The sequence below is a fragment of the Anomaloglossus baeobatrachus genome, chromosome 6 (assembly GCF_048569485.1).
Source record: "Anomaloglossus baeobatrachus isolate aAnoBae1 chromosome 6, aAnoBae1.hap1, whole genome shotgun sequence".
Lineage (NCBI taxonomy): Eukaryota > Metazoa > Chordata > Amphibia > Anura > Aromobatidae > Anomaloglossus > Anomaloglossus baeobatrachus.
In genome coordinates this window covers 293,086,123-293,112,226 of record NC_134358.1, presented here as the reverse complement: position 1 = coordinate 293,112,226, position 26,104 = coordinate 293,086,123, and the positions used below count along the sequence as shown (strand labels likewise).

Here is a 26,104-nt window from a genome sequence, read left to right as displayed (position 1 = left end):
TTGCCTACTTCCGTGACTATGGCCTTCCGGAACTGCTGCATTTTGGTTGACCTCTCCTCCACGGGAATAAGAGACAAAAAGTTCTCCTTGTAGCGTGGGTCTAACAGTGTTACCAACCAGTAATGATTGTCGGCCAAGATGTTCTTAACGCGAGGGTCACGAGACAGGCAGCTTACCATAAAGTCAGCCATGTGCGCCAGACTCTTAACAGCCAGGACTTCAGTAGCCTGACCAACAAGATGACTGAACATGCTGTCCTCCTCCTCCTCCTCCTCCTCCTCCTCATCTACCCTGTCCTCTGGCCAGCCACGCTGAACCGAGGATATGACTGGTGTGCATGTCATATCCTCAATTTGGCCGGAGAGTTGCTCCATGTCTTCATCCTCCTCCTCGTCATAGTCCTCCACTGCACGTTGTGATGAGACGAGGCTGGGCTGTGTGTTATCACCCACACCCACTACTGTTTCTTGCTGCAACTCATCGCGCTCCGCCTGCAATGCATCATGTTTGTTTTTCAGCAGAGACCGTTTTAGAAGGCAGAGTAGCGGTATGGTGACGCTAATAATGGCGTCATCACCACTCACCATCTTGGTGGAGTCCTCAAAGTTTTGGAGGATGGTACATAGGTCTGACATCCATCTCCACTCCTCAGGTGTTATGTGTGGAGTTTGACCCATTTCCCGACGGCTTAGGTGATGCAGGTACTCAACAACTGCCCTCTTCTGCTCACATATCCTGACCAACATGTGCAGAGTTGAATTCCAACGCGTGGGGACATCACACACCAGTCTGTGAGCCGGAAGATGCAAACGGTGCTGAAAGCCGGCAAGGCCGGCTGAAGCAGTAGGTGACTTTCGAAAATGTGCAGACAGGCGGCGAACTTTTACCAGCAGATCAGACAGCTCTGGGTATGACTTTATAAACCGCTGAACCACGAGGTTGAGCACATGGGCCACGCATGGAACATGTGTCAGCTGGCCTCGCCTCAAAGCCGCCACCAGGTTCCGGCCATTGTCACACACGACCTTTCCTGGCTTTAGGTTCAGAGGTGTGAGCCAGTGATCTGCCTGCTGTTTCAGAGCTGTCCACACCTCTTCTGCATTGTGGGGTTTTTCACCGATGCAGATTAGCTTCAGCACAGCCTGTTGCCGCTTCGCCGAGGCAGTGCTGCAGTGCTTCCAGCTTGGGACTGGTGTGGAGGGTACAATGGATGAGGATGCGCAGGAGGAGGAGGAGGCTGAAGAGCATGACATTCCTGAGCTGTAGAGTGTGGGTGAAACACTGACTGAGGTAGGGCCTGCAAACCTTGGTGTGGGAACGACGTGTTCCGTCCCTCGCTCAGACTGGGTCCCAGCTTCCACAATATTAACCCAGTGTGCCGTCAACGAGATGTAGCGGCCTTGCCCACAAGCACTTGTCCACGTGTCTGTGGTTAGGTGGACCTTGGGTGAAACAGCGTTGTTCAGGGCACGTGTGATGTTTTGTGACACGTGGTTATGCAACGCGGGGACGGCACACCGGGAGAAATAGTGGCGGCTGGGGACCGAGTAACGTGGGACAGCTGCCGCCATCAGGTCGCGGAATGCTTCTGTCTCCACCAGCCTAAAAGGCAACATTTCCAGCGCAAGCAGTCGCGAAATGTTAGCATTTAGAACTGTGGCATGTGGGGTGTTGGCAGTGTATTTGCGCCTGCGTTCAAAGGTTTGCTGAATGGATAACTGAACGCTGCGCTGGGACAAGGACGTGCTTGATGATGGTGTTCTTTCTGCGTAGGCAACTGCAGGTGCAGGAGTGGAGGAGGCTTGTTCGCAGGCAGCATGGACAGGGGATTGGCTCGCATGCACAACCAGCGAAGACGTAGCAGTGACATCAGCAAGCACTGCTCCTCGACTCTGTTGTACTTCCCACAAAGTCGGGTGCTTGGCTGACATGTGCCTGATCATGCTGGTGGTGGTCAGGCTGCTAGTTTTGGTACCCCTGCTGATGCTGGCACGGCAGGTGTTGCAAATGGCCTTTTTAGAATCATCTGGAGCCAACTTAAAAAACTGCCAGACTCGGGAAGACCTAACATTTGTACAGGCACCTTGTGTCGTCGTGTTGTTCCGGGGAACGGTTGCCTGACTTCTGCCTGGGGCCACCACCCTGCTTCTTACTGCCTGTTGTGATGCTACGCCTCCCTCCCCCTGTGCACTGCTGTCCTCGCTCTGCATATCCTCCTGCCAGGTTGGGTCAGTTACTGGATCATCCACCACGTCGTCTTCCTCTTCCGCACCCTGCTCCTCCTCCTGACTTCCTGACAATTGTGTCTCATCATCGTCCACCACTTGTTGAGACACGTTGCCAACTTCGTGAGAACGTAGCTGCTCAAATATTTGGCCATCTGTACAGACGATCTCCTCATGACCCACTTCAATATGAGCTGGCGAGAGGCCAGAATGTGTGAATGGAAACGTGAACAGCTCTTCCGAGTGTCCAAGTGTGGGATCATTAATGTCCGAGGAGGACGTGTACTCAGCCTGGTGGTAGGAAGGAGGATCAGGTTCAGAAATGTGCGGTGCAGTATCACGGCTACTGACACTTGACCGTGTGGAAGACAGAGTGTTTGTGGTGGTGCCAATCTGACTGGAAGCATTATCTGCTATCCAACTAACAACCTGTTGACACTGGTCTTGGTTCAAGAGCGGTGTACTGCTGCGGTCCCCAAGAATTTGGGACAGGACGTGCGAGCGACTAGATGTGGCCCTTTGTTGTGGCGAAATTAGAGCTTGCCCACGACCTCGGCCTCTGCCTGCACCACCATCACGTCCACTTCCTTGTTCCTTGCCAATGCCCTTGCGCATTTTGCAATGCTGTGCTGACGTGTATTCACTACTTGTGCGTTATATCAAAGTTTGTGGAAATTGCACACAAGTGCACCTGTACGCTGCCACCGACAGGCACACACGTGCGGTTTTAAAAACCAAGCACGGACGCACTAAGAACCTAACAGGTTTTTTTGGGGAGCGACAATTACAGACAAGTCAGACACTATCTGGACTGTTTTAGACTGTGTACACCAGCCCCAGATATGATGAAGGCTGGTATACGGTCACCACTAGGAATGGCTATATATACCCTGCCTGCCTGCCTGCCTGCCTGCCTGTATACTGGTACAATAGTCCTGACAAGGACTCTTCTGGTCACTAGCCTGTATTCAGACCTGGCTATACCCTGCCTGTATATAGCAACAATAGTCCTGAGAAGGACTCTGCTACTGTACTCCGACCTGGCTATACCCTGCCTGCCTGTATACAACTAGAATAGTCCTGAGAAGGACTTTTGGTCACACTGTTTGCAGCCCTGCAACTGAAAAAGCTATAAAGGGCCGCAAAGCTTTCCCTGAATCAGCGACACTCTCCCTGCACTGACTGTCTGGATAGCTGTGAGCAGAGCACAGCGCGCCGGCCGGTATAAAGGCTCGGTCACGCTGTGCAGGCCGGCCAATCACTGCAATTCCACAACTAACAGGGCTGTGGCATTGCAGTGGTCTGCCAGCCAATCCCTGCTTGAGGGCTGGCTCTCAAAAGAGCGCCAACATGCAGGGATGAAGACCACGAGTACAGCACGAGTATCGCGAGATTACTCGGTCCCCGCCGAGCAGCCCGAGTACAGCGATACTCGTGCGAGTACCGAGTAGTTACAAGCATGCTCGCTCATCACTAAAGTTTACATGAAAAATACATAGATGTATAACAATCAGAGTGACGTAAACTATTACCAAAGAGAGTGTGTCACAATATAGATGCATTGTCATAATTGCCCTGTTCCTTAGAAATGACAGAATGACATATGTAGTAAAAATTCCATACCCAACGATCAAATGCATAAATACAATTGAATCCAGAGAAAAAAAAAAAACAAAAAAAAAACAAAAAGGGAAATTTAGATGGGTTTATAAACCTTTTCTATGTCCCCAGAGCTAAAACTACTATTGTATTTCAGTTCTCTCGTATCAACAGACACTGCTTGAATGCTACATTATAGTATTCACATGATTAAAATTCCATGGAAAATATAACAATCAGAGTGATGTGAACTATTACCAAAGAGAGTGTGTTACAATATAGATGCATTGTCATAATTGCCCTGTTCATAGATATGATAGAATAACATATGTAATAGATATTCCATACCCAACGATCAATGCACAAATGGAAAAAAAAAAAAAAACAAGAACAAGAATCAAGCAACTCCTCCAGGGGATATTGCTAAAGAGGACTTTAAAAACCTATACAAACAACTAATAGCAAAAAAAACAAAAGAAACAAAACTATGGTTGGATGCTGAATTCCTCAGTAATTATGTGGATAAAAAAATGGTGCCAAGAGGTTTGAGAATCACGAAAGATTGCACCTATCCTTATCCAGATCAATTTTTTTCTGATTGGAATGACATTCTGTCTACCTGCTCATTGAGTTTGATGAATTGCATTATTAAATATGAGCAATTGGAGCTAGTGAAAATACAAGAAACCATTACTGAGATAGAAGAAAAAATGTCTGATGTGGTCAAACCCGACAACTATGAGAATCTAATGAAGAAAATGTCTAGCAACATAGAAAATTTAGAAAATAAAATTGTGGATATTAAAAGACGTAAATGGGAACGAGATAATGAGGACTATTCTAAAAATCAAGTTTATACGTGGAAAAAACATAGAAGTGGATCCAAATTTGCATTTAAAACGAATAAAAGCAAAAGACGCGTCAGTTTTTCCTATCCGGAGACATCAGGGGATTCCCTTACTCATTCCTCATCTGAAAGGTTGGATCAGAGTGACAGTCAGGACGATTTGGGTCCAATGCAGTAAAAAAACGGGGACGGAGAGCCGGTAGAAAGCATAATACAAACAAGGCAATCTACCAGGAAAAAGAAAATATGAACACCGTTTGGAATCTTACCACCAGAATTTTTCAACCTGAACATTTGTCTGCGCTCTCCAAAGGTTTGGGATTTGCTCCTAAAACACGCTTTAATTTGTTTTCTACCCTGTTAGACATTAATAAGTTTACACGCAATTTAACATTGAAATGTCATTTTTTGGGTTGTGAAGGGGAAAATGTCACTACTAATATTGATGGAATGGAAGAGATTGGTGTTGCTACTACCACTTTAATTCCCAGTTTTTCTGAACTGTGTGGTATTACTTCTTTGAGACAATTGGAAGCAGAAAGTGGTGGTTTTATCAAAGCAAACATGAATTCCTTTCATACACACAATAGGGATTACTATCCCATTAATTCCAGACCCATGATTTTTGATAGATTCCAAGATCTCATTGAGGAAGATTTGGTAAAACTGCACTCCTCACACAGGGATATTAGATCTAATCTCACTAAATTAGAAAAAGCAGCTTTACAAGAAATAAAAAAGGACTAGCATATCACGGTAAAAAGGGCGGATAAGGGGGGCGCAATCACAATCATGGACACGGATCTGTATATTAAGTGCAATGTAGAGCTTCTTAGCAATAGTGACACCTATGGGATTTTGGGGGGGGATCCCACCTCATTTTTTCAAAAGGAACTGCTATCAGTACTACGGGATGGAGTGGAGATGGGAATTATTACGCAAAAATTAATGGATTTTTTATACGTTGATAATCCTGTTATCCCCATCTACCACTCCCTCCCCAAGGTGCATAAGGGTGGATTCCCCTCGAAATTCAGACCCATCGTGTCGGCCATAGGATCTCTATCGGAGAGAATAGGGGCTTGGCTAGACCATGCCTTGCAGCCCTTGGTTAAATCTTTGCCGGGGTACATAAGGGACACTAAGAGTGTCCTTTGTGCCTTTGAAAATTTTCAATGGGAGGATCGTTTTATATGGCTGACAGCAGATGTGGTAGCTCTTTATCCCTCTATCTCTTATGAGGTCATCATGACATCATTTAAACATTTTTTATGCAAATATAGCGACTATGACAATTGCATGCAGTCCTTTATACTTGACGTCACTAAATATCTTTTGAATAAAAACTATTTTCTCTTTAATGGAACTTTTTACATCCAGAAGCAGGGTGTTAGCATGGGAGGGAAATATTCACCCTCCCTTGCTAACCTCGTTATGGGTTTCTGGGAAGAGATTTTTTTGATGAACGATGGTAACCCGTGGCAACGGCAAATAATGTGGTACGGAAGGTACATAGATGACCTCCTGTTGCTGTGGGGTGGTACCCAGGAAGAAATCGGTCTGTTTATAGAGTATATCAATTGCAACGACTTTAACTTGCGCTTTACTTCAAATTATCATCAAAGCCAAATTAACTTCCTGGACATCACCCTGCAGGCCGGCGGAGGTACGCCTGATGTGCTTATTACTCCTTACCATAAGGACATAAGCGAGAATACCATTTTGAGATATGGTTCATGTCATCCTAGACATGTGACTTCTAACATCCCTAAGGGGGAGTTAATTCGAACTAAACGTAACTGCTCAGATAGCAGATTTTTGGATGAAGTACTAAGGGACAAGTGTAAGGATCTAAGAGATAGGGGTTACCCCAAAGACTTGATAGCTAGGACATATGAGGAGGTCTCTCAGATCAAACGTGAGTCACTGCTAATAGATAGGATAAAACCCTCATGTAGTAATGACAACAAGGTCATAAACTTTGTCACCACTTACAGTGAAGATTTTAATGATATTGTTAAAATTGTGAGAAAATATATTCCCATTTTGAACAGTGATTTGACAACCAGGGAAGTATTGACTAAGTGTGACATTAGATTCATTCCAAAAAAAGCTCCCACAATTGGTAATATAGTATCCCCAAGTTTTTTAAAATCTCCCCCGCAAAAGGGCTCTACATGGTTGGACCTTAAGGGTTTCTTTAAATGTCATCACAATATTTGTATTTCTTGCTCCCATGCTGGTAGAACGAAAACATTTACTTCTATAGTTAATGGCAATACTTATGACATTAATGGATTCATTAACTGTAACACCACCGGAGTAATTTATTTAATAACATGCACCCTATGTCAAATCCAGTATGTAGGGTGCACTATTGGTCCCCTTAAGAAACGAATAAGGCGACACTTATCTGATGCCTTGGGAACGAATAAAATTGGTACTTCAATGGTATCAAAACATTTTTCAGAAGTACACGGAGGCGACAACAGTAGTTTCAGTTTTTGTGGCATAGAAAGGGTTCAGAAACCTATCAGAGGGGGATGTTATAGACGTAAAATCTTAAATCGTGAGTCTTTTTGGATTTTTAAATTGGGAACTAGGCAGCCAAATGGTTTGAATATACGCAAAGATCTGATATTGCAATACAACTGATTGACATGTCTCCGTAGGATGTAATACATATACAATTGATTAAAGATATATAATAAATGAATAGGGAAATATATATATGGACCAACTCAGAGTCAATGAAGTTCATAGCGGACCCACAGTCAACAAAGGCAGTAGCAGACCAGACCGACTCCTTGACTCGGAGGTCGACATTCAGAAGTATCTTATTGGAGGATAGGAAAGGTACCTGATAGTCTGGGCAACCTCCTCGACCGTTACCCAGACTTAGAAGTTTACCGACGACTGTTTAGCGGAGGGGCAAGCCGGGCAGTCTTTCCTCCAGTGTCCATGGTGTCCACAATAGAAGCACAGCTTGAGATCCCGGCGTCTTCTCCTCTCCTTCTCATCCGGACTGATGGCTCCAACTTCCATCTGTTCCATAGCCGGCAAAGAAGGTGCCCTAGGTAGAGGGGGCGGAATCTCACTCATGGTTCCCCTTCTTTCCCGTAATCTGCGGTCCATACCAACTGCCTCCGTCATCGCATCATCCAAGGTGCTGGGAGGAGGGTGCAGAGCCAAAGCGTCTTTCAGGGAGTCCGAAAGACCTCGCCGGAATTGGCACCTGAGTGCAGAATCATTCCACCATACCTCAGTGGACCACTGCCGAAACTCAGAACAATATAGCTCAGCAGTGTGGTTTCCCTGAGTGAGACACATGATCCTGTCCTCAGCCACCCGTACACGGTCTGGTTCGTCATATATCACCCCGAGGGAGTCAAAGAAGAGGTCAACCGAATGCCGTTCCGGGGCCGAAGGGGGTTGGGAAAACGCCCAGGTCTGGGGAACCCCTCTAAGTAACGACATGATGATCCCCACCCGCTGGATCTCATTCCCCGAGGACCGAGGCCGGAAAGTGAAAAGAAGCCTGCAACTCTCCCTAAATGTCCGAAATAGGTTTTTCTCCCCCGAGAATTTATCGGGGAGCATCACCGTGGGTTCGGGGGAGGTCAGTTGGACATCAGTGGGACTATGCTGTCCTACGGTTTGTGAGGTAACTGCCACTGAGGTGGCCCTCGCAGAAGCAGAAACCTCACTCTGCAGAATGTTGTGTGAAGCTACCAGGGTGCGATGCTCTGCAGCCAAATCCTGCACCAGCTGCATAAGGTTGGCTACTTGCTCGCACAAAGTACTGAGTGGATCCATTACAGTCTGTTATTCTGCAAAGTTGGATCCCACTACCAAGAATTAAATAATTAAATGGCTTTTTTTTTTTTTTCCCTATGGGAGATAAAGCCTATTGGGGCCGGCTATACTGTAATGCTGCCACAAGGGGGAGCCAGAGATCTGCAGCAAACGACACTACACAGAGCAATGAGAACCAGGAAGGAAATGCACAGCGTTCTCATGCACTGCCTAATCAGCACAGCTGAGAGGCAGAACTGCAGGGTATGTGAGGAATAGTGAGACAGGCTGGGTCAAACACTGTATGGGCAGAAGCAGGACCGGAGGAGCGAGCAGAAGCGAAGTCAAAGTCAGGCTAAGGTCAGTACCGGAGGAAGCAACCGAGTGGGGAAATAGGAGGGGTGACACAGAACACAGACAAGGGCACGGGGGCACAGGAACAGACAGAACAGGATATCACTCACAGGACCAGCAATCACAGGCAAAGCAGAGCTAAGCTTATAGCCGGCGCTGGTTCACTGGAAGTGTCAGCTTTTAAGGCATCCAGGGGCCGGAAGTGAGGCCCGAGAGAAGGCTCCGCCCCCTAGCCATGTGTATAGGGAGGCGAATCATGACACACAGCGAGGGGACTTCAACCACAGTCTCCCTCGTTTCTACTAATTGGGCCACACACACCCCACTTGACTGGCATCAGTTGATCCCCCTTTTCAAAATGAAAAAGATGCTTTGCATGAAGCACTCTCAAAAATACGCGTGACTTTTGCCTCCCCTGGATGACCCAGGGGAAGAAAAGTCCTCTGAGAGCCATGTCCACATTGTCAGTGGACAGACGCTTGTGCTTATCTGTCAGCAGACCCACAGCAGCACTGAAGACAGGTTCCGAGAGAACGCTGGCTGCAGGAAACGACAAGATCCCCAAGGCGTACGTGGCGAGCTCAGGCAATTTATCCAGATTGAAAGCCTAAAATGAGCAAGGCTCAAGTTGCACAGTAATGGCATCGATGTTCCCTTGCATATACTCATATATCTGTGTCTCCTCCTCTTTTTCCTCGTAACGCTGTTTTGTTTTCGCATGAGAATTTGTTCTTGTCACTTTCCCATGTGTTTGTGTTGTGAGTTGTTTGTCACCTTTTGGACACCTTTGAGGGTGTTTTCTAGGTGTTTTTATGTGTTTGTGATTGCCTCCCATTGTTTCCTATGCGGTTCGAGTAGTTGGCCGAACCGGTTCACCGAACCGAACTCGAACGAGACCTCCGTCGGCGAACCGAACTCGAGCCGAACCACGGCCGGTTCGCTCATCTCTACTCAGCAGTTGCAAGAAAGAATACAACTCCTTGGGCAGCTGACATGAGTGCACTTAAAGGAGGTACAAGTACAACAGAACATCTACTATGATAGGGTCACCCAGCCCCGAGAGTTCAATGTAGGACAGCATATGATGGTACTAAATCCCATCCACCATGACAAATTGCAGGCCAACTGGTAGGGTCCAGACACAACAAAGAGGAGGCAATCATCTATCAGTCAGGTAGCATTCGATCCCCACCCCACCCAAATTAAGAGGACTTCTATTCACCAATTAAAAGTGTACCAGGCCAGAGATATATATGCAGTAGTTAGATGCTGTCGCCAGATACCTCAGAACTTGATCTCAGGCTGGACTTGTTACAGCATAACAAAGCAAAGGGAGAGGTGGAGCAAGTCACCTTAGGGGATCTCCTCACCCCAGCCCAATCCAGTCAACTGCAGAGGTTATTAGACTAGTGTCATGAGCTCTTCTCTAATCAGCCGGGCCAAACCAATTTGACTGAACATCAGGTGGACACCAGGACAGCAAGGCCAATTCAACAGCCACTGTATCGAATGGCATTCAGGGTTCAGCAGACGATTCGTTAGGAAGTGGTTCAGTTTTTAGAGTTTGGAGTGGTGGTCCCCTCGTGCAATCTTTGGGAGGCAAGAGCAGTCCTTGTCCTGAAAAAGGACCAGACCACAAGCTTCTGAGTTGATTACCTGTGGCTGATTGGAATAACTATTATTCATGCATACACCATACCCCGAATAGATGATCTGGGGGTGTGACATTCATGTCTACCCTAAATCTCAGTAGAGGTTTCTGGCAGATCTCTTTGACACCGAGCTCCTAGGAGCATTCCCCTTCTTCACCCCCTGTGGTATGTTCCAATTTCCAGTTATGCCATTTGGGATGAAGAATATGCCAGCTACGAATGGTGGATGTCATACTTGCTGGCTGTCAGGAGTTCTCCCAGGATTATCTGGATGATTAAGACCTGGGAGGAACAACTATAGCATGTAGGGGAGATACTCTTGCTCATTTAGCAGGATAGGTTAACCATTTGGGCAGACAAGTACCAAATAGGAATGGTTGAGATCCAGTAGCTAGGATACCGAGTAGAGGGAGGTATTATAAAGACTGACCAGGCTAAAGTACAACTAATAACTCAGTGGCCCCAGCCCCACAACCAAAAGCAAGTGCAAGCATTCTTGGGTATCACAGGGTATTACCGAAAATTCATTCATACAGTACCATAGGCAAGCCTCTGACTGAACTGACAAGAAAGAAATTCCGAAGACAGATAGAATGGTCTGAGCAATGTGAATTGGCTTTGTGTAGCTCAAATGAGCCCTTGCTGGGGCCCCTGTGAGAGCTGCGACCGATTACACCAAGAGATTTCTTGTGCAGACTGATGGGTTGGGTTTTGTCCTTAGTAAGGTGGATAGCACAGGGCAGGATCACCCTGTGGTGTATCTTTGCAATAAACTGGTAGACCGAGAGAAGGCATATGCTACCATAAATAGCGCATGGCTGGCCATTGTCTGGACACTGAAGAAACTGTTACCCTATGTGTATGGCAAGGAAATCACTATAGCAATGGACCACAATCCACTGACCTGTCTACACCAGTAGGTGGGGGAGAATGGGCGATTGTTATGATGGAGCCTGAGGAGCCTAGCGTTGCAACCGTTCAACTTTACCATTTCTCACAAAAAGCGGAGAAACCAGAGGGATAGTCAATTTCATGAACTGGAGCTCAACACTTAGGCGGGCTTTGCACACTACGACATCGCAGGTGCGATGTCGGTGGGGTCAAATCGAAAGTGACGCACATCCGGCGTCGCAGTCAATATCGTAGTGTGCAAATCCTTTTTGATACGATTAACAAAAGCGTCATTATTGTATCATCGGTGTAGGGTCTGACATTTCCATAATGCCGGTGCAGTGACAGGTACGATGTTGTTTCTCGTTCCTGCGGCCGCACACATCGCTGTGTATGAAGCCGCAGGAGAGAGGAACATCTCCTACCTGCGTCCCGGCTGCAATGCGGAAGGACGGAGGTGGGCGGGATGTTTACATCCTGCTCATCTCCGCCGCTCCGCTGCTATTGGCCGCCTGCCTGTCGCTGTGACGCCACACGACCCGCCCCCTTAGGAAGGAGGCGGATCGCCGGCCAGAGCGGTGTCGCAGGGCAGGTGAGTGCATGTGAAGCTGGCGTAGCGATAATGTTCGCTACGCCAGCAATCACAAGATATCGCTGCTGCGACGGGGGCGGGGACTATTGCGCTCGACATCGCCGCATCGGCTTGTGATGTCGCAGCGTGCAAAGTACCCCTTACTGTAATGAAAAAGTGGGAGAGGACTATAAAGATCTCTTTGTGGACTAAAGGCTATTGGACCAAAGGGCATACAGTGCAGTCCACTCCTCTAAGGAATATAGATCTTTTCCACCACAGAGCGCTGATTACGTTGATCTCATTGTTGTTCTCATTGTTACGTTTTATAAGATATTTCCTTCCTTGCTTGTCATCTTGTCAACAGTACTCTATGCTATATAGGTAAGTCATCTATTCATTATGTACTGCACTTCAGACCTGCATTATCTATGGTTAATCCAGAAGGAACTTTCTGTGTGGTATTCCTCGTGGCATGTTTGAATGGTACAGTATTTCTTGATCTGTAATTGTTATATCTACACTTCCTATGCACTGCACTTTAAATTGATGCCTTTCAATGTGGGGACATGGATATCATTCCGGTCTTATACTGTATATACACACATTTCTAGGCATTAAAAAAAATATAAACTAATCTGTGGTGTATATATACTAAGTTGGGTCACATTATAATAGGGAAAAGGAAAAGATATGAAAATTTATGTGAGATAATAATATATAACTGTTCTTATATTTGTTTAAATGCTATTTAGAATATGAATCATTATAAGATTTTTATAAAACTTTAGTTTTATAAAAATCTTAAAATTATTCATATTCTAAATAGCATTTTAACAAAAATATTATAATTACTAGAAGGTGGCCCCCATCGTGCTCCATCCCCCATGCTGCGCACCCCCCATCGTGCTCCATCCCCCATGCTGCGCACCCCCCATCATGTTTCATCCCCCCATTCTGGGCACCCCCCATCGTGCTCCATCCCCCACGCTGCACCCCCCATCGTGCTCCATCCCCCATGCTGCACCCCCCCATCGTGCTCCATCCCCCATGCTGCACTCCCCATCGTGCTCCATCCCCCATGCTGCACACCCCCCATCGTGCTCCATCCCCCATGCTGCACACCCCCATCGTGTTTCATCCCCCCATTCTGGGCACCCCCATCGTGGTCCAACCCCCATGCTGCCCCCCCCATGCTGCACACCCCCCATCGTGTTTCATCCCCCCATTCTGAATGGGCATCGTGTGAGGGGGCGTGGCCGAATGGGCATCGCGTACAGGGGGCGTGGCCTAGCGGGCATTGCGTGCGGGGGCGTGGCCTAGCGGGCATCGCGTGCGGGGGGGCGTGGCCTAGCAAAAATCGTGTGCGGGGTGTGTGGCCTAACGGGCATCGCGTGCGGGGGGCATGGCCTACGGGCATCGCGTGCAGGGGGCGTGGCCTAGCGGGCATCGCAATGGGGGGGCGTGGGCTAGTGGTCATCGCGTGCGGGGGCGTGGGCTAGCGGTCATCGCGGTGCGGGGGGCGTGGCCTAGCGGGCATCATGTGCAGGGGCGTGGCCTAGCGGGCATCACATGCGGGGGGTGTGGCCTAGCAGGCATCGCGTGCGGGGGGCGTGGGCTAGCGGTCATCGCGTGCGGGGGGCGTGGGCTAGCGGTCATTGCGTGCGGGGGGCGTGGCCTAGCGAATATCGCGTGCAGGGAACGTGGCCTAGTGGGCATTGCGTGTGGGGGGCGTGGCCTAGCGGGCATCGCGTGCGGGGGGCGTGGCCTAGCGGGCATCGCGTGCGGCGGGCGGGCCTGGCCAAATGGTTAATCCATGCGGGGGCGGGGCCAGGCCGAGCCGAGCGGCCAATCCGTGTGGGGGGGCGGGGCCAGGCCGAGCCCAGCGGCCAATCCGACGGTTGTCACTGTAAGGACACAATTTTGGAGCAAGACAGACAGACAGACAGACAGAATAAGGCAATTATATATATAGATATTTTGTTATCTCACATAACTTTTCCTATATTTTCTTTTTCCCTATTATAATTTAGATGCAGTGGAGTTTTAGGTCAAAGTTATACCATATGCAGTATGTAGAGGGAATTTGCTGGTAAACATTACAGTTACAACTTGTGTCGACCCTACTTGTTTCCATTTTTTTCTTGCAGTTCTTATAAATTGTGTGCAGTTGAGTAAATGAATGTAAGTCAACAATTTATACATGAAAGCCATTTATATTTGTAGCTCTGAACTCTTCTGTCATAGTTTATAGACTTGCTGCACTGTCAGCAGTTCATCTGTAGAAAACACGTTTTGGTGACTCATATTGTCCTTCATGAAGAAATAACACAGCATTATGTTTGTCAGCCCCATTAAGTGTTTAGGGGAAAACGTTTAGTGCCTCTAATTGCTCTAGGGCTTTTTATTTCATAACATTTCAATAGAAAGTACCTTTTCGTAGGCTGCATTCCATGAATACACTATGGTTATGGATTAAGGAAAGTGTTGCCATTAGACATAAGCATATCTCTCCACGGAGGGCCGAGTTCAAATCAAATTTCCTAAAATTAATGGTTTCACAAGAATTCAAATATTTTGAGATTTGATTCTCTTAGCACCTTTTCCCACTCTGTTGAATCATTAGAGAGCAGGCTAATGCCATTTTGCACTGCTGCAGCTATGACATCTCACAGATTATCATTCCTTGTACAGTAGTGGTCAGTGACTGGACCATCACAGATGGAATGTTCCCAGTGGAGCACAGGCTAAATGGCAGTCGTTATACATTTCAGCAGTCACTGGGTAACTCTCTCTCCTGTAGAGTGTAAGCTCTCATGGTCAGCAGGGTGTTTTCTCTCTTTCTCTCTCCTATAGACTGTAAGCTTTTATGGTCAGCAGAGTTTTCCCTCTCTCCCATGTAGTGTAAGCTTTTATGGTCAGCAGAGTTTTCCCTCTCTCCCATGTAGTGTAAGCTTTTATGGTCAGCAGAGTTCTCCCTCTCTCCCATGTAGTGTAAGCTCTTATGGTCAGCAGGGTTCTGTCTCTCTCCTATGAAGTGAAAGCTCTTATGGTCAGTGGGGTCCTCTCTCTCCTGTAGAATGTAAGTTCTCATCGTCAGCAGAGTTTTTTGTCTCTTTCTCTATGCTATAGAGTGCAAGCTTTAATGTTCAGCAGGGTCCTCTCTCTCTCCCTTAGAGTGTCAGCTCTTATGGTCAGCAGCTGTCATGCTAGGTATGGATGTCACGCTAGGTACGGGGAAGTACCAAGCAAATGGTGAAAAAGAAGGGATGCCCTGTGTCTACAGGAGAGGGACATGGTGACCCATGACCATAACCAAACCTGCCACTGGCCCCTGGCTTCCCTCACCACCTTAATTAGATTCCACACCTATGTGTCGAGCTGGTTCTGTCTCTCTCCTACAGAATGTAAGCGCTTATGGTCAGCAGAGTTCTGTCTGTCTCTTGTAGAATGTCAGCTTTTATGGTTAGGGGGTTCTGTCTCTTTCTCTTTCCTTTTTTTCCCCGCGTAGTGTAAGCTCTTAGGGGTAGCAGGGTTCTCCCTCTCCTCTCCCTCACATGTATTTTCCAATTAATTACAAGCTTTCCAGTATTGACATTTGTGTGAAACACATTGGCAGTTTTTCATCTGCAGCATTGCAGAAGTCTGGGGCACTGTAGCTGCCTGGACGGAGCGAAGTGACTAACTTCAGAACATTTTTAGTAGGAGACCAATCACCATTAAAATGCTGCTTCTTTATCGATAACATAAACAATGAGCTGCAAACTATGAAATGAAGAACTCCTCTGTTTTTGCAAATGGAGAGGATTTTTAATGAGAAGTAAATTACAAAGTTGCTTATTTTACAAGTACTTTGCAATTTTACATATTTAAGAAGAGGAGACAATCACTTTTAGGTAATTTTCATGATAAAGACCTGATTGAAGCCTCTGTCATTTGTCACTTGATAGGCATTCAGTGGCATACATCGCCTATTAATTACTATTATAAAACATATATAGTATGATAAACTTTTGTTTGTGCTTTGCCCTTGTATTAGATAGTGAAGTCATTTACGATCTTCAATGCAGTTGAAAGAAAATGGGTGCAAACACATGGACTGAACCGGATTGAAACGTGACAAAAGAACACTTGACATAGATCAAGTCAATAAACGTGCGCAATGAGTCTCGTTAATTTATATATACAAAAATCCCAACATTTGTTATCTCTGCCTCCTTAATTTCATAAGATTAGCTAATACTGAGGATAATCATAATATTGTTATTACTAAGTTTCTATGAGAAAATTATGTGTCTGGCCCGTGATACATGGAATTAAGTAATCACTTGTAGTAGAATATAAATGCCCTTTTTCATGTTTCTGTCTAAAATTAAATTAGATAAAGTGACATAAGTATTTTAAAAGAAAAATGATCTGCTGCATCGTAGAGGGGAAATTTAGGAGGTAACAAGAATAATTTATGTTCCTTATTTCCCTACCAAGTTATGATCAGCATGGAAATAAGAGCTGATGCCATAGAACTCTGGCCAGTTTACCAAAATACTTTTTGAATCAGGTGGTACCATTGTGTGTTTGTATTGCAGTTATTATCCTGTCGATATTTGCATGTTAGAGTTTTTCAGGTTTGCATGTTGTTGTTCTTCTCTATCAGAATATGAATTTGCATTGTAAAATCAGTCTGGTAAAACAGTGCTACAATGTTTAATTTGATTCTGCTTCCTCTTTTCTTTTAAAGGGAACTGTCACATTGGATATAATGTCAGATATGCCAGCAGCATATTATAGAGCAGTAGTAGCTGAACACACCGATATACAGTTTCTGTATGAGAAAAGATTCACAATAACGTTTAATGTATTCATTGAAATTCTTGTTCTGCTTAAGCTTGGGAGTCAAGTGGGCGGTCCTCTAATTATACTTATATACTTATAATTTTGTTTGACAGCAATGGTATGTCTGTATGTCAATAATTCGGATTGTTTAGTAGACTAGTACTAAGCTTAAAAATTATCGGTACCTAAATTAATAAATGACATGCTGCCTGTAGATCAGACACCATGTACAGTGTTACACTTCCTTTAATACTTCTATAGTGTTATTGTAAACTGCCCTTTTCAGAATTATGGCCATTGATAAAAGCAATGATGCATCATAGGATCACACTTTAGGGTGTACAGACCATATAGGCTGCTCTAAGGGACAAATCTGCACAGGGGCAAACTGAAATTAATAAACAAATAAATAATTTAAAAAAAACATAGTGGAGTCCCTTCCATGTTTGATAACCAGCAAAGGTAAAGTAGATAGCTGAGAGCTGATATTATGAATCTAGGAAGGTCCATGATTATTTAGCCCTTCCCAGTCTTGGAGGAGTAGTCCTGGGGAGAGAGGAGTATAATAGGAGGAATAGTCCTGTGGGGAGAGGAGGATAATAGGGGGAGTAGTCCTGGGGAGAGAGGAGGATAATAGGGGGAGTAGTCCTGGGGGGAGAGGAGGATAATAGGGGGAGTAGTCCTGGGGAGAGAGGAGGATAATAGGAGGAGTAGTCCTGGGGGGAGCGGAGTATAATAGGAGGAGTAGTCCTGGGGGGAGAGGAGGATAATAGGGGGAGTAGTCCTGGGGAGAGAGTTGGATAATAGGAGTAGTCCTGGGGGGAGCGGAGGATAATAGGGGGAGTAGTCCTGGGGAGAGAGTTGGATAATAGGAGGCGTAGTCCTGGGGAGAGAGGAGTATAATAGGAGGAGTAGTCCTGGGGGAGAGGAGGATAATAGGGGGAGTGGTCCTGGGGGGAGAGGAGTATAATGGGAGGAGTTGTCCTGGGGGGAGAGGAGTATAATAGGAGGAATAGTACTGGGGGAGAGGAGTATAATAGGAGTAGTTGTCCTGGGGGAAGAGGAGTATAATAGAAGGAGTAGTCCTGGGGAGAGAGAGTATAATAGGAGGAGTAGTCCTGGGGGGAGAGCAGGATAATAGGAGGAGTTGTTCTGGGGGGAGAGAAGTATAATTGGAGGAATAGTACTGGGGGAGAGGAGTATAATAGGAGTAGTAGTCCTGGGGGAAGAGGAGTATAATGGAAGGAGTAGTCCTGGGGAGAGAGGAGTATAATAGGAGGAGTAGTCCTGGGGAGAGGAGTATAGTAAGAGGAGTAGTCCTGAGGAGAGAGGCGTATAATAGGAGGACTAGTCCTGGGGGGAGAGGAGTATAATGGAAGGAGTAGTCCTGGGGGAGAGGAGTATAATAGGAGGAGTAGTCCTGGGGGGAGAGGAGGATAATAGGGGGAGTGGTCCTGGGGGGAGAGGAGAATAATAGGGGGAGTGGTCCTGGGGAGAGAGGAGTATAATAGGAGGAGTAGTCCTGGGGTGAGAAGAGTATAATAGGAGTAGTAGTCCTGGGGGTAGAGGAGTATAATATAAGGAGTAGTCCTGGGGAGAGAGGAGTATAATAGGAGGAGTAGTCCTGAGGAGAGAGGCATATAATAGGAGGAGTAGTCCTGGGGGGAGAGGAGTATAATAGAAGGAGTAGTCCTGGGGGGAGAGGAGTATAATAGGAGGAGTAGTCCAGGGGAGAGAGGAGGATAATAGGAGGAGTAGTCCTGGGGGGAGAGGAGGATGATAGGAGGAGTAGTCCTGGAGGTGAGGAGTATAATAGGAGGAGTAGTCCTGGGGGGAGAGGAGGATAATAGGAGGAGTAGTCCTGGAGGTGAGGAGTATAATAGGGGGAGTGGTCCTGGGGTGAAAGGAGTATAATAGGAGGAGGAGTAGTCCTGGGGGGAGAGGAGTATAATAGGAGGAGTAGTCCTTGGGGGTGAGGAGGATAATAGGGAGAGTAGTCCTGGGGAGAGAGGAGTATAATAGAAGGAGTAGTCCTTGGGGGAGAGGAGTATAATAGAAGGAGTAGTCCTGGGGAGAGAGGAGTATAATAGGAGGAGCAGTCCTGGGGAGAGAGGAGTCTAATAGGAGGAGGAGTAGTCCTGGGGAAAGAGGAGTCTAGTAGGGGGAGTAGTCCTGGGGGAAGAGGAGTATAATAGGAGGAGTATTCAGCAGCAGAGGAAAAAAATCCAGAACCGTGAACGGAGATGTGAATATAAAACTACAAGTTTTATTGAAATCCATTTAAAACGTAGGTACAGTGGGGAACACAGAGACACGAGGGAACAGGTACTATCCTACGCGTTTCGACCTTGCAGTCTTAGTCATGGAATGCATGATATCTCTAAAGCAAGTTATTATCATAGGTATACATGTGCTGACTAATTAATTAAGAGACCAGGGAGGTATTCACCCTTTACAAGTTTCATAGCACACAGCATATGAAAAGTGAAATAAATGGAATGTAAGTATATAAAAGCAGAGATATAAGTGCCAGTGTGCAGAAAACTGCATACAATATACACAGACTAGTAAAAATGAAACAAAAAATGTGCAATGAATAAAAACATGTGGTTCCCTTGTTAGGAGTATGAGAGAACTGTATCAAGGAAATGTTATTATTTTGATAAATTATTAAATGTAGAAGATATTATATGATGGGAGTCATGGAAAAAAATATTTTTACAACTGTTTTTGGAATAAATACTGGAAGGAATGAAAAAACTTTTCAGAATTATGGCCATTTATCAAAGCAATGATGCATCATAGGATCACACTTTAGGGTATAAAGACCATATAGGCAGCTCTAAGGGACAAGAGACATGGGGGCTATCTCAGGTTGAACATGTCCTTATTTTAATGGGTGCATAGTAGTGTGGGGAGGTCTCCATCATCGCTGCAATGATGCCAAATAACAAGGTAGAACACAGACAGACAAACAGACTGACAGACAGACACAAACAGACGAAGATGGGAGACAGACAGAGAGACAGTTACTATCCCGGGATATGCCTGGGTACTCGGTGTCTGTCTCTGTGTGTCTGTTTCTGTCTGTCTCTGTCTGTGTCTGTCTGTCTTTCTCTGTCCGTCTGTCTCTGTCTTTTTGTCTTTCTCTGTCTGTCTATCTCTGTCTGTTTCTGTCTGTCCCTGTGTGTCTGTCACTGTGTGTCTGTTTATGTCTCTTTCTGTCTGTGTGTCTGTCTCTATCTGTCTGTCTCTGTCTCTTTCTGTCTGTCTCTCTGTCTGTCTCTTTCCCTGTCTGTCTCTGTGTGCCTGTCTGTACCTTTCTTTGTGTGTCTCTGTGTGTCTGTCTGTCTGTCCGTCCCTTTCTCTGTCTGTCACTGTCTGTCTGTGTGTTTGTCTCTATCCATGTATGTGTCTCTCTCTCTATCCATGTCTGTCTGTCTGTGTCTATCTCCCTATCTGTCTGTGCCTATCTCTCTGTCTCTCTGTATCAGTCTCTTTGTCTCTCTCTCTCTCTATCTCTGTGTCTGTATGTCTCTGTTTATCTCTGTGTCTGTCTGTCAGTCTCTTTCCCCATCTGTCTCTTTTCCCGTCTGTGTCTTTCCCCGTCTGTCTCGTTCCCCGTCTGTCTCGTTCCCCATCTGTCTCGTTCCCCGTCTGTCTCGTTCCCCTGTCTGTCTTTTTCCCTGTCTGTCTCTATCCCTGTCTTTCTCTGTCTATTTTCCCGTCTGTCTCTGTCTCTTTCCCTGTCTCTGTTCTTTCTTATTTGTCTGTCTCTTTCCCTATCTTTTTTCTGGTCTCTTTCCTTGTCTCTGTCTCTTTCCCTGTCTGTCTCTCTCTGTTTCTTTTCCTGTCTGGCTGTCTCTTTTCCTGTCTGTCTGTATCTGTCTGCCTCTGTCTGTCTCTTTCACTGTCTGTCTCTCTCTCTCTCTCTATCTCTTTCCCTGTCTGTCTGTCTTATCTTTCCCTGTCTCCTTCTGTCTGTCTCCCTCTTTCTGTCTTTCTCTGTCTCTTTCTGTCTCTCTCTATCCGTCTCCCCACTGACATCTTATTACCTCACACATAAGCTTCTTATACTAACAGTTTATTTTGCTCCAATAGCAACCACTGATAGTTGCTGATAATAGCCTGTAACTCCCACCTCCATTCAGCTTAATGGAGGCAGTTTTTTTGGAGAGTAACTGTAAAGTGCAGGGTTAATTTTTGCCTTCAAAACATAGTCTATGACATTCCCTGAGTCACATGGAGTGTCTGTGCAAAATTTCATGATTGTAAATGCGACGGTGCGGATTCCTTTAGCGGACATACACACACACACACACACATACACACACATAATAGCAATAATAAAAAAAATACTTATATAACGCTATTGAATCAGCACAATTAATCCTGGTCAATATTAAGTAATAGATTACTAATAAAAAAAATAATTAGAATTTATATGGTAATACTTATATTGAGCAGAAATAAGTTTAGCTTATTATTTTGGCTCTCGACAGCAGTCATGATCTATCATGTGGCCCCTTGGAAAAATTAATTGGTCACCCTTGATAAAGAGGAAAAATATACAAATAGTATCATACATTACAGAGTAACACCTAAATTAACAATTCAATCAAGAGGAGTGAAACCTTAAAGAGCTTAAAATTTGTAATGAAATAGGGGTGACACAAAAGGCAAGAAGTGTATATATTGTATGGCCTTTCCACCTTTATAATTAATAATATTACAATAATGCTGTATGAACAGGTCACCGGTCTGTATTTGTGTTTGTCCTATTGAGTGCATGACATTTGTCCCCTACATGACGTGTGTTCCCTACATGACGTGTGTCCCCTACATGACATGTGTCCCCTAAATAACGTGTCCCCTACATGATGTGGGTCCCTTCATGACGTGTGTCCCCTAAATAACGTGTCCCCTACATGACGTGGGTCCCCTTCATGACATGTGTCCCCTACATGACGTGTGTCCCCTAAATAACGTGTCCCCTACATGACGTGCGTCCCCTAAATGACATGTGTCCCCTATATGCCGTGTGTCCCCTAAACGACATGTGTCCCCTACAGAGTAGCTGCTTGACAGCCGAGCTGCCTTTTTTGTCAATGAGCTCCACTGAACTCAGCAGCTACTCTGTGTAAGCTAACCAGGCATCTTTGCACAGCAGAATAGATCCCTTTACAGGGATGAAAGAGTAAATGCCAAAGTGTACTTTAGAGCTAAGTTGTCCATGTACAGTATGCTCATTTAAGGTTTCAGATTTACTACAAAAGATGACATTAGCGTTTTATCTTGTAGAGACGTCTAAAGAGCACTCGAGGATGTCCTCTATTCACGAGGTTATGAAAAAAGCATGGAATAAAGTACGCCAATGTCTACTTCTGGCTGTGGCAATGCTGTTCATGATGTGGCAACACTTCAAAGCCTTCATTTCACTGTGGTATGTCATTCCTTCCTACATCTGGGCAATTTCCACATGTTCCCCTTCCACAATGCTTTCCAATAGCTTGTCTGCTTCATTTCAGGTGTAGTATTTCGTGCCAAGGACGTTCTAAAAATAAAAGTAAGTATCCAGCTTCTCTTCGGATGACTGTAAGTTAAATGTGTGTTGTGGGAAATCTTATTGTTCTTGTTTGAATCTTTGTTCAGGAAACCTGAGTGTGAATGCAGAAGTCGACGTGATCACTTATTGTTCTAAAAAATGGAAAGGGGAAGCCCTTAATGCTAAGCAGATGAGGAAGGTAAACTTTGTAAATTCTTGTACACTCTTGCATTGTTCATTTTCCAGAATGGGAGCAAAGGAAAGAGTTAAAACTGAATAACTTCCTATTGTCACACATGAAGGCTCAGGCAACAAGATGCAGGGCCAAGCACATTACTGGCATATAAACATTTGAACACCATTTCTTTTAATGACATTGAAACATTTATTATTATTATTATTATTATTAATAATAATAATAATAATAATAGTAATAATAATATTACATGATATAAAGTTTAGATATCTTTACTTTTTCTTCCTCAACAGCACCTTTTTCAAGATTTCATTATATAAACTTTTTATATAATTTAACAAATTTCTTAGAACTGATGATGCTGGGTGGTTTACTTTTAAAGCCAATGTCAGAATGGCTGTATAAGAAGCCTTTTTAAACGTTTTCTCTCCTGATCTTTAAATGAGCAATAAGTTTAGCTAGAACAGGACTGATTAAGATGATAATTTTAAATGGGATACACAAAAACTTAAAAAATAATTAAACAGCCATCCAGACACGGATTTTCAAAGTAACCGCATCAGCCTCATCACATCTTAAGGCCCCGTCACACTAAGCAACATCGCTAGCAACATCGCTGCTGATGGACAACTTTTGTGACGTAACAGCGATGTTGCTAGCGATGTTGCTGTATGTGACATCCAGCAACAACCTGGCCCCTGCTGTGAGGTCGCTGGTCGTTGCTGAATGTCCTGGACTATTTTTTAGTTGTTGCTGTCCCGCTGTGAAGCACACATCGCTGTGTGTGACAGCGAGACAGCAACAACTGAATGTGCAGGCAGCAGGAGCCGGCTTCTGCGGACACTGGTAACCACGGTAAACATCGGGCAACCAAGAAGCCCTGTCCTTGGTTACCCGATATTTACCTTCGTTACCAGCCTCCGCCGCTCTCAGTCAGTGCCGGCTCCTGCTCCTTGCACGTGTAGCAGAGTACACATCGGGTTATTAACCCGATGTGTACTGTAGCTAGGAGAGCAGGGAGCCAACGCTAAGCGGTGTGCGCTGCTCCCTGCTCTCTGCACGTGTAGCTGCGTGCGCTGGTAACCAAGGTAAATATCGGGTTGGTTACCCAATATTTACCTTAGTTACCAAGCGCAGCATCGCTTCAGTGCGTCGCTGCTGGCTGGGGGCTGGTCACTGGTTGCTGGTGACAGCCACCAGCAACCCATGTAGCGATGCTCCAGCGATCCCTGCCAGGTCAGGATGCTGGTGGGATCGCTGGAGCGTCTGACTGTGTGACCTCTCACCAGCAACCTCCTAGCAACTTACCAGCGATCCCTATCAGGTTGTATCGTTGTTGGGATCGCTGGTAAGTTGTTTAGTGTGACGGTACCTTTAGAGAGCTATGTACTGTACCTACAGAACGATTGTAGTTTATAATGTGAATTATGGTAACAGACTGTTATTAGAATAAACTAGAAGGTAGCCCGATTCTAACGCATCGGTTATTCTAGAATTTATTGTGTAGTTAATGTATGATTTTTGTTATATATATATATTGTGAGACTGTGACCGGGGTTATCTATGACGGCCGGTATGTCTCGCCCCGGTTGTGCTCACTCCATGATGGAAAGTAGATCCACTCTAGGGTTAATGCTGTTTCCCTACAGGCTGAAGGAAGGGTTAAATAGAATCAGGAACAAGGGCAGGTGTGCCGGGTGTGAGGGAGTGAACAGAACTTCCTGAGCTTTCTGCTGGAGAGGCACATGTATTGTGTTATGGACTTTTGTTTGGACATTAAAACCGTGTGCTGTGAACCTTCATGCCTGGATCCCGTGTCTTCTGCTGCGCAGCCGACCGTGCTACCTCACATATGGTGGAGAATCGGCGGGCATGACAGCCGGTGAGGTGTAGCATCCATCCCTGGTGACCCAGCTGCGCATGTCCTGGATTCGAGCGGCTATACTACAGCCCAAACCCGGCGACGCCATGGAGGACATACTAAAGCGTTTGGCTCAGGCTAATGCACAGCAGCAACAGGCTAATGCACAGCAGCAACAGTACAATGCACACCTGCTCCAATCCTTGCAAGTACAGGAAAAAAAACTCCAAGAACAGATGGATCAGGCCAATGCACGTCAGCAGCAATCCTTGCAAGTGCAGGACAAAAGGCACCAAGAACAGATGGAGCAGGCCAATGCACGTCAGCAGCAAGCCTTGCAATTGCAGGAAAAAAGGCACCAAGAACAGATGGTTCTCCTGGCCAAGTCGATCCGTGCCGGACCGGCAGCAACAACCCCGGGACCGGGTGACGACGGCAGCGTCCGGAAAGCGGTGAGACAAGCGTTGCAAAAGATGACCCCGGGTGATGATGTGGAAGCGTTCCTGGCGGTGTTTGAGCGGGTGGCCGAGCGGGAAAAGCTGCCGACCCCGCAGTGGGCTGAGGTATTGTCGCCCTATCTGACGGGGGAACCCCAAAAAGCGTACCTGGACCTTTGTGCCGAGGACGCCATTGACTATGTGACCCTGAAAGCCGAAATACTGGCTCGGTTGGGGGTGAATACCTATGTACGGGCTCAGCGGGTAAATCAGTGGTTCTATGAGGAAGCCAAACCCGTACGCTCCCAGGCCTATGACTTGTTGCATCTTGTAAAAAAGTGGTTGCAGCCTGACACTCTGAGCCCGGCGCAAATGGTGGAAAGGGTAGTAGTGGATCGTTTTGTGCGCACTTTACCCGTCACCGTTCAACGGTGGGTCGGACAGGGTGACCCGAGTACCCTGGACCAATTAGTGTCCCTGGTAGAGCGGCATGTGGCTACGCAGGACTTGATACGGGACACTGAGACTTTGCGTACCGCCCGTCGGTCCGGCCCCTCCAAGCCTAGGGCCAAGGACCCACCGCTGACAACGGTACAGGAGTCCCCTACCGTCCCGTCTGAGGCCGCGGCCGCCATTCCTGAGGTCCGGAAGGTTCTGTACCCTAAACGACAACCCGTCAAGGGGGTTTCCGTCCCCATTAGATGTTGGCGGTGCCAGCGGGTGGGACATATGGAAGCCCAGTGTCCACTCACCACGGAGCCCATGGATTGTGGGGTTACCCGGCGGGGTTCAAAGTATGCTCAGGTGGTGTGTACCGCTGACCTGGTCTCCCCAGAGACGGAGCCCCACTTGTGCCAAATACAGGTGAATGGATGTCCGGTTACAGGATTGTTGGATTCCGGAAGCTTAGTGACCCTTGTGCGATCCACCTTGAGAGCTAAAGTAAAGGCCACAGGACGCACCGTGGGGGTGGTTTGCATACATGGGGACCGCCGCGACTATCCCACGGGGATTGTCACCATCACAGCACCTTGCGGTCAGGTGCAACATGAGGTGGGACTTCTTAACACTCTTCCTTATGACGTGATCCTAGGAAGGGATCTGCCCTATTTTTGGACTTTATGGAGGGGACCCCCTAAGTCCCCTCAGATATTGGTCGGTCCAGGACCTGAGCCCTACAATCCTGAATCCGGGACACCTGCCATAGGGGTCACCATGATAGGGACAGAGTGTGAACCCGATAGGTCGCCCCTAGAGGTATTGGCAGGAGAGGCTGAGACGGTCGAGCCCATCCCGGA

At 46.3% G+C, this 26,104-nt stretch overlaps 1 protein-coding gene across 1 annotated transcript in view; it reads left to right on the top strand.

The window, feature by feature from the left end:
- OTULINL (OTU deubiquitinase with linear linkage specificity like) overlaps window positions 1-26,104 on the top strand; it is a 139,639-nt gene that overhangs the window by 32,306 nt on the left and 81,229 nt on the right. The window contains exons 2-4 of the mRNA XM_075316507.1: window positions 22,069-22,210; window positions 22,296-22,333; window positions 22,420-22,511. Coding sequence (XP_075172622.1) covers window positions 22,069-22,210; window positions 22,296-22,333; window positions 22,420-22,511 — 272 coding nt within the window. The remainder of the gene's footprint in view (window positions 1-22,068; window positions 22,211-22,295; window positions 22,334-22,419; window positions 22,512-26,104) is intronic.